At 39.1% G+C, this 15,088-nt stretch overlaps 1 protein-coding gene across 4 annotated transcripts in view; it reads right to left on the reverse strand.

The window, feature by feature from the left end:
* Positions 1 to 15,088, reverse strand: part of Arsk (arylsulfatase family member K) — a 34,215-nt gene that overhangs the window by 2,382 nt on the left and 16,745 nt on the right. For all 4 annotated transcript variants that reach the window (XR_013108079.1, XM_076927037.1, XM_076927035.1 and 1 more), the window contains 4 exons: positions 11,577 to 11,853; positions 9,781 to 9,952; positions 4,910 to 5,134; positions 3,600 to 3,824 (listed from right to left, as the gene is read on the reverse strand). Coding sequence is in view for 3 of the 4 variants with exons in the window: in XM_076927037.1 (XP_076783152.1) it covers positions 3,600 to 3,824; positions 4,910 to 5,134; positions 9,781 to 9,952; positions 11,577 to 11,853 (899 nt within the window). In the remaining variant the exon portion in view is untranslated. The remainder of the gene's footprint in view (positions 1 to 3,599; positions 3,825 to 4,909; positions 5,135 to 9,780; positions 9,953 to 11,576; positions 11,854 to 15,088) is intronic.

Raw genomic sequence — 15,088 nt, forward strand, 5'->3', positions numbered from 1 at the left:
ATTCACATTAGCAGCATACCACATTCATAACCATGCTCTCTTAACATTGCATCTCATAATAACTCATTATGTTTTAGGTCAGTGGTTGTGAAGCAAGGCATGGTCATGGATAATATACTAAGTGTGAACACTCTTGTTGATGAATGAGCATATATCCTAATGGAATCATTCTGCCACCCCACTCCTTTTCCTATGTGCACTCCTTGATGGCAGATGAGCCGAGGCAGGACTAGAAAGTCGGACACTGGCAGAGAAAGATAGGAATTCTGGGAAAGAGTCAGAGGTAGGTGGATTCACCACTGGGACTCTGAAGGACACATGAAACTGTTGACAGGTAACCAGGCTTGTGGCACACATAAAATAGAAAAAAAACAGGACATATAGGTTATAAGCTAGTCAGGGAACAAGCCCAAGCTCGTGGCCTAGGCATTTATTATAACCAATTAAGGCTCAGAGTTGTTATTTGGGAACTGGGGCATGGTGAAAAGTGTGGTTACAAATGGCGCCAATGGGGGACATATCATCCAAACCTAGCTGAACATCCAAGCTTAGAACAAAAGATTCAGGCATTAGAAAAGCTCCAAGGTGAAGGTGCAAGCAAATACCTTCCAGAACAGTTTCCTAGCTGGGAGGGAAGCTAAATCCCTTTAAGAGATAGTGAGCAGAGGCCTGTGAGCAGGGGGCAGGAAGGGGGGAACTAGAGCCTCATGGCAGTCCTCACGGTGAAAACATCCCAGAGCTGAGGGAGATAGGCTCATCTCAGCCAGTAGTAGGTCAGCTGAGGGTGCAGAGGTAGCTGCCATAGTCCCGTGCTGGCCCAAGGAGCCTGCGCTGCCATAGTCCCATGCTGGCCCAAGGAGCCTGCAGACACACAGAAGGACAGAAGGAACATTTTGTTAAAGCTCTGGAGATACTGAAAATCCTCAGATTCTGAACTGGTAATGTGTAAGTTTGAAACAATAAAAGAAACAAATACTTAGTTTGAAAATAATAAAATAAAATCCTTAAAGAGAGAATTAAATAACATTAAAAAAAAATCCCTCAGAGGAAAGAGTTTAGAGAAAATCAAATGCAGAAAAAGATAATTAAGCTTAGAGAACAATAATAGAAATAAGTAAATGCACATAGAAAATAAAGTCTCCAAATAAAGGAGAGAGAAAAATAAAGTTTCTAAAGAAAGGAGAAAGACAACTAAAAACTATAGTCCCCCCCAAAAGGAGAGAGAGACATTAAAGATATTTTCCATACCAAAAAAATGAAAAACACTATATAAAAAGGCATTTGGATCCCATATAGTTTTGTCTTGACTGTCAACACAAAATTAACTATATGTTCAGTAATGATTCCGGTTTTATATATTTTCTTTAAGAAAAATCACAATAAAGCAGATTTAGAGAATGAGAAGACTAAACAAATGCTAGGTTGGAGGACACAGAACAGAGATGGGAGGATTCTTTAGATCAGAATAAAGAATTTTCAGAAGAATCCAATCTAGAGCCTACAACAACTGTAGAAAAAAAAGTAGTTCCAGATGAGAAAAATCCACAAAGGCTTGAAAAATTAGATGTTAGTGCACAGAGATGCAATATAATGAGTTAAGAATCCAGATTCTGTTTACTGCCAAAATGGATTTATAAAGTTTGATGCCTTTCTCCTATTCAAGCATAGAGCAGAGAATCATCTTTAGCTGAATTGTGGATATTGCACATTCCATACATGTGCTAATATAAAGATGTATATATATTACCTTTGAAAGCTTATATGCTTGCAGAGTGAAAGGAACAGATACCAAAGAAGACAAGTAGCCCAGGAGATCCTACATCATAGAGCGCCTCAATTGCTGTTTTCTTAAAAGTCTATATGTTTCAACTCTTGTTTAAGGTATTGCACCTATTTCTTAAACATGCAATGTTAAATCCTTTTGAAAATTGCTTTACCAATGGTTTCGGATAAATAAAAAATGCAAGTTAAGAGTTAGTCAATCAAACTTATGGTCATGTTAGGTACTAGTTTAGTTAATTATAGAATTAAGCATCATTTAGCTTTCTACAGATGTTTTCAAAGTTAAGCTAGAAACAAACAATTTAGATATAGTGTAGATACATGGTCTTTGAAAACCTCAGAGATCCATAAAATATGACATTTAATGGTGTTTTACTAATAAAAGGCTTTTGTTTTTACGGGCCTATTGAGCACACTGGCCAGGAGATGGCTGAAGGCAGATGTAATTTTGCCAGTTGACCAAATATAGCATCTCTTCAGGAAAGAGTAGTCCATGGATAAATGCTAGGGAATCATGTCATGATCGGTGCACCTATTGACTCCTCAGTCATATTTGGCCATCGCAGAATATGTTTTAAAGCCAAAAATTTCAACAACTATAAAGATGCCATTGAATTTTCTTTAGTAGTTCATTAATGAGTTAAATATCTACTTAAAAACAGACAAAGTACCATGATGAGCTGATATGGGAGGAAGAGGCAGAAGAGAGGGAGGAGGAAGGTTTTCAAGCCAAGAAAGGGTGAAGAAATCAGAAACCAGAAACAGACAACAGATTGTAACATCACTTTTTGTCAATGGTCAAATAGAGGGGGACTCATTACAGACAGGTGCTAAGATGTGAGACCCCTTGGATTAGCTGTTGTGAAAGACAGGTTGATTACATGGCACTGAGCTGCAGTGGCTGTTCTGAGGGGCTTAGGTTTGCTGAGCCAGATGTAGGAGCTCTGCAGATTTCATTTAACAGCTACATCGAATGTACATGAGTTTCTCTGTTGGGAGCCAGGTACCCTGGTCCTTAAAACTTAAGGATGTTTGGCATCTAAAGAATTATTTCCAATTAATAATTTTTATATTTGAAACTAGGATTCAAACTTAGGAAGCAGTAAATATTAACAATGGCCTTGACCCTATTTTATGTACAACATGGGGAGAAAAGATAAGAAAAACAATAAACTAAAAAATGCTGTTTAAAATGACTTCACAGAGAGCAAAGCTAGATGATGACGTTTTCACAGGGTGGACGAGCTTGGGAACCTATGCTGAACTTTTAGTTTTATGACTTCCTAGTTCTGAGGACCTGCATATTTGTCAGACTTTTTCTGATCCCCAGGCTTGCTTCTCTGTAAAGCAAAGAGAAGGGTGGAATCTCATAGCACTGTGGTGACATTAAATGATGTAGTGAGACTGTGTTGACTTCCAAAGAGCTAGGCATTAATCATCTGGAATCGATGAAACTTAGGTGTAATGAGAATGTTGACCGGTGATGGAGAAAGAACAGGCATGAAAGGTCACTCTAGGAAACATGGTTGAATGAGATCTGGATAGCAGATCTGTGCTGGCTCTGGTTTCAGGTGCTGATGTGCGAGGCAGATGCTCCTCTTCTGACAGCTCAAACCACCACCAGCACAGACTAGAGTATATGTGGGTTTTACGAACTGAGACTAGATCTAAATTAACACTTACTCTAAACCATGCGACTGGAGCGGCCTATTGTAGCCCGTACCAGCTTGAGAAGCAACAGGTATTCATGTATTTGAAAAAACAATTACTGACCCTCTCAAGCACGTGGTGCCCTTAATCTGTATCAAGGAGCTTACCGAAGAGCTGAGGCGGCACCGAAGCACCATCAGAGTAGGCTATGTACTTCCAACGGCCTGTTCGAAGCATGTAGGTGGAAGCATTTGCATTGCATCCGTGGAATTCACTCAGAATCCAAGGTGGATGGTGGACTTTGAAGGCCTGTTCATTTGCAGATGTATTTGACAACAGTGTCAACAAGGAGTATCCACTCAAGTTTGGAGGCGGAGCGATCCCAGCAATGTCTTCAAAACAAAAGAAAAATGTTTTTTTTTTTGTTTGTTTGTTTGTTCTTATGTTAACTCTTTTTGGAGTTATCTGAATATTCAGAAACATCATTTATATTTTCCCATCACTAAGGGTTGCAGACTAGAGATCATATATGGATTTGCAACCTAACTTCCTAGACTGAGGTGCTGGCTCCATGATCATGCTACCCTGAGTGAGCTGGTAATTCCTCTGAGTGCTTCCTCATTTCTGCAAGAGGTATTATAATATTATCTATTATAATAGATATAATCTATCTTAAACGTTCAGTCTTGGTGAACATTAGCTAGTTTGAAATTTGAGAACAAGGGCCCTCAGTCAAAATTACTTTATATGAGGCCAGCCTGGTCTATAGCGTGAGTTCCAGGACAGCCAGGGCTACACAAGGGGAGGGGAGGAGGGGGAAGGTATAGCTTTGTTGGAGGAGGTATGTCACTGGGGGCAGGCTTTGAAGTTTCAAAAGAAAGAGGAAAGTATCTATTAGATCATCTGTTCAGCTTCTTTACCTGATGTCTTGCTGTCCTGAGTTCTATGTTTCACCTCAGGTGTTCTCTGACAGAAACGCACCCAGTGTGTTCTCTCTGCCTCATGGATGTGGATCGAGATGTCTCAGCTGTTCCTGCCGCTATACTATTGTTTATGGTCTACCATCAAAACTCTCACCCTCTGAAAAAATAAACCAATTAAATGCTTTCTTTTAAAAGTAGGCTTGGCCAAGGTGCTTTATCTAAGTAAAAGAAAAGTAACCAATACACCCTGTAAAAAGTGGATAAAAGATTCCATAGTGAAAATACTTATATTTTAGGGAGGTGGTGGTAGAAAGTTGAATGTTGTATATAAATAAATAAAATAAAGTTATAGTCATATTCTGATTGTGAATCATCTGAAGAGAATATGTCTGAAGTGGGTGAAGGCCATAGATCTGTGGGTCATCATCCTTGCCTTTCACAGAACGACTCTGACTCTGTGTCTGAGATGCTCAAGACAGGAGGGTTCAGAATACTTAGCTTGTGTTTTTTTTTTTTTTTTTCCTCAGTATTACAAATACAACCACAGTACTTACCAAGCATAGTAGGGTAAATATCCACAAGAGAAACAACAGATGGTACTTGTAGGTTGGCCTTAATTCCTGGTCCCATCATCAAAAAAGGAACATGGACACTAGCTTCATACATGCTCATTTTATAGAACTGGCGGTGTTCCATAGCCATCTCCCCGTGGTCTGAAGTGTATACAACAATGGTTTTCTGCAGAAGATCTAATTGGCGAAGAGCCAAAATAATCTCACCTACCATAAACACCAAGAAAAACTAGTTTAATTTGTGTTTTGGTTCATCACACAACTGGACCAAGTTTGTTGGGCTATTTCTTACCATCTTGAATAAAACCTACAGTTTGCACATGCTTTCTCCTCAGCTGGCAGACTGGAGAGAGGAAGGAGGACAGACAGTTATCTATCTGATCACCTGTTCAGCTGCTTTACCTGATGTCGTGCTGTCCTGAGTTTTATGTTCCTGTCAGAGAAACCCGAGGCTAGGGGGCTTCTTCCTTTTAGTGCCTCAAGTGAGGAAAGACAGGCAAGTCTGGAGTCACTACTGTACATGACTCAGATGTTGATAAAGATGGCTACCACTACTGACCCAGAATTTCTGCACACTAACAGGGGTTAAGCACTCAGAACTTCACTGCTACGTTTGGTCCTAGCCCCTCATGTACCTGCCCTTTTCTGTTCCTAAGGCTGACTTAGAGTTACGGATATCCCACCCTTAAGGAAGGGTGAGCTATACAGACAACACAAGCCAAGACTCAGTTTACCGAACAGTAACATTCTGAGAACACTCTTGTCTCCTTGACTTGGAAGCTGCTCTTCACTGGAATTATGACAATCACAATAAAGAAAAAAAATTATCTTCATTTTGGTAGATTCTGAATTTTGGGATGCAAAAGTCTATATTAAATACACATATTGTAGGCTCAGTCGGAGTTGAGGTCCAATGATCTACAGAGTTAAGGAACTGCTTACTAATCAGGTCTCCCCCTCAACCCCACCCCACTCCTCTTTCCCCTCAATCGTGTTCCTTGTACACTTAATGGATACCCTGTTTCTAAAAGATCTGATAACCCGGTCTTTGCACATGTCTAATTAAAACTTCAGATAATATTAGGCATGTTCAGAGTAGTGTGTCCTTGGGCTTAGACCTTCTGCAGCTTCCCTATGTCTACTTCTTTAGCAGGACACACAAGTTCCTCATCTTAAGTTCTCTATACTTAGCATCCTCAACTATTTGGTAAATCTAGTTGTCCTAGTCTGACAAGTGTATTAGACTGTGCTTTTTGCCTCTGTGTGAATGCCCGTTCTTCTATACTTCTGTCATGTTTTCACCCTTCTTTATGAGCAAGCTCAAGTATTAGCTGGTGAAGCCTTCTCTTGTGAGGAATTGTGATCCAGCAATATGGCTCCCTGAGTGAGGAACCATATACAAAGACCTAGGTCAATGTAATCTAGGTGGAATACAGATATGTTCTTAACGTACACCTTTAATCCCTCTGGCTGAAATATAGACATGCCCTTACTTTTAATCCTTAATAATGTAGGTGAGATTAGTTTCTAGAAGAAAGCAATTATATTTGAAAGTTCTGTCTGATTCAGAGGCAGGCAAAGTGATGAATCAGGGAAAGATCTGACAGAATCAGTCAGACATAGGATGTACCCAACTCTCACAAAAATAACACAGGAAAAAAAGATGAGTTAAAAGAGTAGCAGAAAAAAATAATAAAAAAGAGAAAAAAAGAGTAGCAGAGAGAAAGACACACACACACGCTCAGAGAGAGAGAGAGAGAGAGAGAGAGAGAGAGAGAGAGAGAGAGAGAGAGAGAGAGAGGAGCACAGTTTTACACAGACAGGCTGAAGGTGAAGACAGAATGAGCCAGAGAATGAGAAGGACCCAGAAGATTATAACAGACTTCCAGAGTTAATTTGAGCCCAAGCAGAACAAATTCAGTGAGAAGCTGAAAGAAGACCCAATTGAATCAGCCAGCTTGGAGAGGAGTTTGAGTTAGAACAACCGAGTTGATCCAGCTAGCCAGAATTCAGAAAGAGGTAGAAAGGGTGAGCTTATTCAGCAGTAAGCCTTTGAGACAGCATCTGACAAATAAAAGCTACATTCACATCTGGCCTCCGAGGGAATGAACACAACACTTACATTTTCTGCTCCTCCATATCCAATCACTTGTTCTCCAAGCTCCTTATGGTTTGTTTACAACCGCAGTAATATAAACCCTGGAGTTTGTCTGTATGTATGCCCATCTGTGTGCATACATGAGCCATAGCATCAGGGCAGAGGTCAGAGGACAACTTTGGGAGGTAGTTCTTTCCTTCCTCCATGTGCTCGGTGACAAGCTCTTTACTGCTCCGTCTTGCTGGCTGCACTATGTTTGTCTAATGAACCCTGAGCTATCAGGTACTGAGTTGGGCACTATGCTGAATACTGTTAAGAAATAACATTCTTTCTGTGTACTTCTTTCTTAATGTATAGGCATTAAAAAGTATACATTATAAAGCATATAAGGTTAAAAATATAAGGTATATTTAAAATCTTATTCACCTCTCTAAATAAGAAATAACACATTAACTTAAGGCATTACAATTATTTCTCCATCCCAGGGCCTTTATATTTTCTGCTTCATCTGTCTTTTTTGCTATTTACATGGCTGACTTTTTCCTCAGTTTTTGACTCACAAGCCATCTCCTCGGAAGTATCTATCCCAGATACTGTATTAGAAGAAAAAAAAAAAGTAAATGTAAAGTTAGAAAAAAAATCATTTGCTGATGAAAGCTGTAGATGAAATTATTTTTACAAAATTATTTCTATGTAAATTAAAATGAGAAAATTCACCATTTCCTTTCATCTGCACCTTCCACTATTCATATCATCTTTGCCACAGTCTGCTTACCTCTGAGCACCTGCTAGTTTTCTTTGCTGTGACGACACCTAGGAACTGGTCTGTCTCACTCCCTACAGCGGCATTGAGAACACACTATTTCCCTTGAGAAGATGCACTTGAAAACTTGTGAAAGCAATTTGAAGATGCAGATGACTAGACACTCCCTAATGTCAGCAAATATCAATGAAATACAACTCAACTGTCAGACAGAGTTGTGGCTAAAGAAACACTTAAAATATTACTGTCTTACTGTTCTAATGAGGGAGAACTTAGAGCCAGGTGTGGTTGTGTGTAATAATGCTAATACTTGGGAGACAGCAGAAGAAGAATCAGGAATTCAAGGCCAGCCTCTGCTACATAGTAGATTCAAGGTTAATCTGGGCAACATGAACCCCTGACAGCCCCCACCCCATCTCTCTCTCTCTCTCTCTCTCTCTCTCTCTCTCTCTCTCTCTCTCTCTCTTTCACACACACACACACACACACACACAGAGAGAGAGAGAGAGAGAGAGAGAACTTGGAAAGTCCTTGGTACTTTTTTCATATTTACATTGATTATGTAAATAATATATCCATATGCCTTCCTTTTTTCTTTCTGCCTCATACTATTTACTCAGTGAGTACTTCTAACAACACTGGGTAACGGTTATTCTCAGAGCGTTTTGGTGTGTAGCAAGAGGTGCTGTCCACACTTCCCCAATGTAATTGTGCTTTATCCCAAAATATAGCAAAGTAAGTGAAACAATGTTGTGAAAATAACTTGCCATCAAAGCAGTTATTTTTAAACACAAGGTTTCTTCAGTAGGAACTGGAAACAGCGCTCTCGCCACAGCAAGAACCCTTCCACAGTCATCTTACTGAGGCAGGCTTGTCAGAGATGCCTTTGAGCCTGCGTGTCAGGAAACCCAATGACTATAGTCATCAGAGGAAATAGCTCTGAGCTGTGGGAAAGCCTGACTCTAAATGGTCAAGGGGGAATGAATTTGTTTGCAGGTATTAACGTTTTCTTCTAGGATACTATGTACATGCTGATTAGACATCTGTTGATCTTTCTGAGTGAGAAGAATACAGAAAACAGACATGGACCTCTGTTTACACTGGCTTAACATTAAAAACAGAATGTTTTTGGAACTATAGATTGACCCATGGGTCTTCTACAAGAGCAGCAGTTACTCTCAACCACTATGCTATACTGCCAGCTTCTAGAATGCATTTTAAACATGTTTAAAATGATATGGTGAAGCAAACATTAGTGCCAAGCTCTCTCTACGACACCTTAACCTACCATCTGCCTCACTCCCAAGATTGACATTCCCAGTAATCATAAGATTTGTATTGGAATTTTCTCACTTTAATACATATGAATGATTTTAGAGAAATAATTTCATATACAACTTTTATCAGCAGGTGATTTTTTTCTAACTTTACATAAAATTATTACTTGACACCTAATGATACAAAGCTTGTGTAAGAAATTAACATGCTTGAAAAAAGTTAGAGATTTTCTACTCTAAATTCCTCTATGTGTCTATCCACTGGGCTTCTGAGGACTATTCAGCAAATCCTCAGGTTCCACAGAAGGAGTTCGTGGTCACAAATCACTGAATTGATTCCTCTCCATCAGTGTTTGGAATGTCAAACTCTTCATCTCTTGAAAATACCTGCCACATGCCTGTGTTCAGCAAAGTACAGACCTGTTTAAGGCCAACTGTATTTTGCTTCAAGTAGAAAACAGCTTTCTATGACTCCTCTTTATTATATATGAACAAATCTGAGAACTTATGAATAATTAAAATAGGAAGGCCCCTTTATTCTGTTATTAACATATTTTTGTTAAGTCAAGAGTCTCAAAGTTCTAAGTCTTAGAGGTCTCTAAGCAACTGCTTTAAGAAATATCTGAGGAAGCTCCTGCAAGCCCCAACTAGCACAATCACAATTTGTTGAAAAAATATTTTCTTCATGAAATTGCTTATTAATTATACCACCTACCCAGCATGGCATCTGTCTCAGCACACATAGCATAATAAAATGCTCTAATGCTCTTAATTTCATTTCCAGTAAACTTTCCAGTGCAGTTTTTTGTATAGGAGGAATAATAATCCACAGGGTGCATTTGTGACAAAGCCAACCACTTTGGGATTTTGATTGCATCATAAGCTACCTGAAAAGGAAGAAGAAAAGTCAGAATATCCCTTTCTTCCAATGAGTATCTGTGGTGAACTTGAAAATGTTTCATACACAGAATGGTTGGAAAGAATGGCTCTGCAGCCTGACGATCCTCTGAGTTAGGAATGGGCTGAGTAAAACTTACTTACACTATGTGGAGCAGGGGTACTTGGGATTTTCCCTGGCTTTCCTCAAAGGTTAATAGGAGAATATATTTGTCTCCCAGTGATAACTCCACAAGACACTTCACAAAAGTGGAATGAAAGAAGACTCAATAAGGATGACTATTCACCAAAGAAAGGAAACACACTAAGACTGGAGTAAATTCAGATCACACACATATGAAATTATAGGAGAAAGGCTGGTCTTGGATGCTGACAGTGCTGCCATTCCAAAGAATCCAGATTCACATTCAGAAGAACTTAGGGATGGGACTCCTATTTAAGCAGGTAAACCAGTCTGAAAAGGATCGAGATTAAAACAGGAGAGGCACTGGTAAAAATGTTCACTTTAAAAGAACTATTGCAGATATATCTACATTGAAAGCCAAAAAGTAAAATATAGAAAGGTGATCCAAATGGAGAGAGAAATATGACAATTTGCCAAGCCAAGAGAAGATGCTTGCTGCAGATCAGATCAGCTGCACAGGGGAAGGCTGGTCCTGCTCACACTACAGATCAGCTGCACAGGGGAAGGCTGGCCCTGCTCACACTACAGATCAGATCAGCTGCACAGGGGAAGGCAGGCCCTGCTCACACTACAGATCAGCTGCACAGGGGAAGGCTGGCCCTGTTCACACTACAGATCAGCTGCACAGGGGAAGGCTGGTCCTGCTCACACTACAGATCAGCTGCACAGCGGAAGGCTGGCCCTGCTCACACTACAGATCAGATCAGCTGCACAGGGGAAGGCTGGCCCTGCTCACACTACAGATCAGCTGCACAGCGGAAGGCTGGCCCTGCTCACACTGTACCTAGTGTGCTTTTCACGACACCCAGCCTACGCACTTCTGTTTTCAGCACACTGTACTATGTAACACATTTTGCTATTTCTATTTTTATTGACAACCCAAAGCAAAATTTTAAATATTTTGACAGATGTTTTTAACATTTCTAGAAAAAAATGATAATCTTTTTCTTTGACAATTCAGATTGAGGTTTTTTTTTTTTTTTTTTTTTTTTTTTTTTTTTTTGTAGTTTCATTCTACATGGTTATTTTTACCATCCTGAACTGGGGGAAGTGAGGTCTGCCTGCCTGCATTCCAAAGATAATGTCTTTTAGTTCGTTTTTATAGACATATCACATGTACATCTTTTTTTTTTTTTTTCGAGACAGGGTTTCTCTGCGTAGCCCTGGCTGTCCTGGAACTCACTCTGTAGACCAGGCTGACCTCGAACTCAGAAATCCGCCTGCCTCTGCCTCCCAAGTGCTGGGATCAAAGGCGTGCGCCACCACCGCCTGGCTGACACGTACATCTATACAGTTAACAAGCTCTAACATTTGATCTCAAAAATATTATCCTCTGAACTAATTCATTACTGGCTTAGTTTAAAAGTATAAGTTCCTAATTTTTTCATAAAAATAATAAAAGTAAGAATGAGCACACATGGAATACTTACCTTTTCAAGCCAGTAAAGAGAAGTGTGAAATGTAGAAGCGCCAAAATTTTCTCCTGAAGATGGTGAAGGGTAAGGGTGTGGCAAATTCAATCCCAAGTAAAGAACAAATGGTTTGGTGTAGTTAACCTGTCTTAGCCAACTGATAGCTTTCTCTGTATTCTGCCAATCCTTGGCCATCACTCTCCTTCTATACTTATCAGGGATAAGATTAACGACGGGCCTGCCTTCTTGTCGGAGCAAGAACGGAACTTCTCTTGTCCATGCTTCTACACGGTTACTGAGGGTGTAAGAAGACAAGCGTGTCAGAAAACATTCACGCAACCTTAGAAACTGGCTGAACAAACGTCGAAAAGCAACAGGGGAGATGGTTTTAAGACTCCCTTATGGAAGTGTTTAGATAACTGTATCACATCGCAGTTAAAAAGTTGTTGAGTATTACAGATTTAAGAGCTATGGAAAACAAATGAATATTCATTTGTGCTAAGATTAAGACAAATTACTTAGAATAGTTAATTTTTTTTTTTTTTTAAGAGAAAGATGTTTACTTGTGCTGGCTGGTCTTAGTCAATGTGACACAAGCTAGAGTTATCTGTGAGAACTGTCCAGGTCTGTGAAGCTGATACTTCTTATGGAGCACAGTCAGCACAGCCAGGAAACTGGTTTTATAGTGTCCATTAATAAGTGCCTTTAAAGTGCTCTGTCAGATCAGAAATATTTTTCAAGAATCTAGATAATAACTCCAGCAAAATTATATTTCATGTTAATATAATGTTAATATAAACATAATACTCAGAAGAAATCTCAGACCAGAAAATGACCAATGGCCCATGGATAATGAGGGCAAATAAAAAGTTTTCCTCTCCCTCCCCCCCCCCACTACTTGATCATTGAAGGTAAACAAAGAAATTGAAGCAGCGACAGTAAAAATATTTGATAGTACATAGTTAATATACTTGAATAAAAATATCAAACAGTTGAATTTTAGCAGAATTACACCTAAAAAATTCTAATTCTAACAGATGTGAGACTCCAAAATTGGATTTTCTGGGAAAAATTCACCATACTATAAAGCATATGGCATTAGCTTCTCAGTCTTTTGTTTACGCCATGCAAAGCACTGCTCCTATATCAGATGCGTAACATCACTGGTGTTCAGAGTAGAGCCCCAGAAGCTCAAGGGAAGCAGCACACTGTGTGTGGATATGAGGAAGCAAAGAACGTCCTTGGTAAATTAGCAGTATTCTACAGGGAACATTACTGAGAGATTACTAAGAAACAAATGGGTAAAGCAATGGAACTAGCTGCTCATCTTTGGAATGGCGCAGGTGTGGGCAAGCATTTGCAGCATGCTGAGTCCTTACGATAGTTAGCCCCGTGTTTTAACATCAAATAGTCAGGCATGAACCTAGAGCCAAGGAAGATCATTCGCCTTTTTGTTGATTAACTTTATTAATACCATTTTTTTGGGGGTGAAATTATAAAAACTGTTAAGCCTAGCTGGCTGTATCTTTTCCCCTTTCTGAAGCAGACCCTAGAGAGCGCACGTGAGGCCACAGGGGGATGCTCATGAAACACGGAGACCTTGTCTCTTTCCTCTCTTTTTCTGTTCCTGGCCTCTGTGATGTAAATGTGTGTTCCCTTCTGCACATTCCTGCCATGATCATCTGCTTCATCATAGACCCAAGACAACAGAGCCAGTGAACCATGGACTTATGCTTCTGAAAGCTCAAGTCAAATCTTCCCATGTTAAAAGTTGATCTCTCTCAGGAATAGCAATGGAAATCCCACTAACATGATAAAACTCCCTCTTAATGGTAAAAGTGTTCAAATTAATTTAATTTTAGCCCAGCTTTATCATCATAGACAGCTCTAAAATTTGACTTTATTCTTATCTTTTACTAAACTGTGATTTACTCCTTGCTAACACAAATGGAAAATAAAATTAGCTAACACACTGCCAACTAATCACTGTATGAATTTCCTGTGTGCCATTGCTGGTTGGCTCTTCTGTGCCAACTCTCCTGCTGTTAACATTAGGTATGGTTCACAGGTACCAAGAATTAATTTACATAGTAAAAAGTACTTCTGAGAAAAAAAAATCACACATTACGATCGATTATGAGAAATAAATTTTTATTCAATATGAAGTAACGATGTGGCTTCCTCTTCTACGAAGCCTCTTGGCTTAGATTTCCATAGTTCTGGTGGTTCCCCTCCTTCATACTGTTTGGTTAAAACTGTCGAAGCTACAATAACTCTTTTATATAGAAAAATGATAGTTCATCAAATGCCCTTGCAATTTTTTTAAACCAATCCTATAAATTTTATATTAGAAAAAAATGTACCATTCCATATTGAACACTTTTTTTTTCTCATTATGTCTAAACGTCACATTTGATCTTAGTTTAATATTTTTATATCAGAGACTAAATCTCTATGTTCTTAACCTGGCCACCAATTATGAAAATTCTGGCATGAAGTTTGAGTTGGATTTATAATACTTTACAGACCTTTAATTGTGCAAGAAAAAACAAATCCAACTATGTCCATAAAGCATCTCTTATGGAGACGGTCACACAGGACATGGAGCCAGAACCAAGTGGGGCCACGGCTGAAAGTGACACAGTTATAAAGCAAAACAAAAACCAAGGCCCAGAGAAGACCAGAGAAATCACGTGATGATGAATGTTGTTGAAGATTTAGTACCATCAGTGCCTGACACTGAGGCCATTAAATCTGTGCTGGAAGGAGGATTTCTGAGTTCGAGGCCAGCCTGGTCTACAGAGTGAGTTCCAGGACAGCCAGGGCTACACAGAGAAACCCTGTCTCGAAAACAAAACAAAACAAAACAAAACAAAACAAAACAAAACAAAATCTGTGCTGGATTCAAAATTATTTCCTAGTTCCATGACTTGAGAGAAGTGCGTGACAGACCTGATCATAGACTGATAATCTGATTCTTCATCAATGCATCTAAACCCAATATTGTGTAGGTGGGTTCAAGTGAATATTCTCCCAACTTAAAAGAATTTCATGAATGGTGAATGGTCTGTGTAGAAAACACTTTTCTAGCATGTATGAGGTTTTGTGTTGGATCCCCAGTACTTACAAAAACCAAAGTAAAGCAAGGAACTTAATAAAAAAATAATTATCATATTCAGAGAACTAACACACTGCCAACTAATACCATTGGTGTGTGTGTGTGTGTGTGAGTGTGTGTGTGAGAAATTATAAAAACTGTTAATCCCATTCAATTTTCAAAAAGACTCCTAAAAGGCACAAAATGGTGTGTCTATGATGCTGGGAGGTTGATAAGATTGTACTGTGAAGAATTCGTCTGCTACTACTTTTGTTACTAGGACTGCTAGTTTACATATACACCTTGACATATTTTAACCTTGCTTTGAAATTGTAAAAAGTCTAAGAATTCTCATATTCTGTATACACCTTATTTTTGAAATTTTAACATTTCTAGCTTCTTTTTGGAAAGAGGTACTAAAAGAATACTATTA

The sequence above is a fragment of the Arvicanthis niloticus genome, chromosome 29 (genome assembly GCF_011762505.2).
Source record: "Arvicanthis niloticus isolate mArvNil1 chromosome 29, mArvNil1.pat.X, whole genome shotgun sequence".
Lineage (NCBI taxonomy): Eukaryota > Metazoa > Chordata > Mammalia > Rodentia > Muridae > Arvicanthis > Arvicanthis niloticus.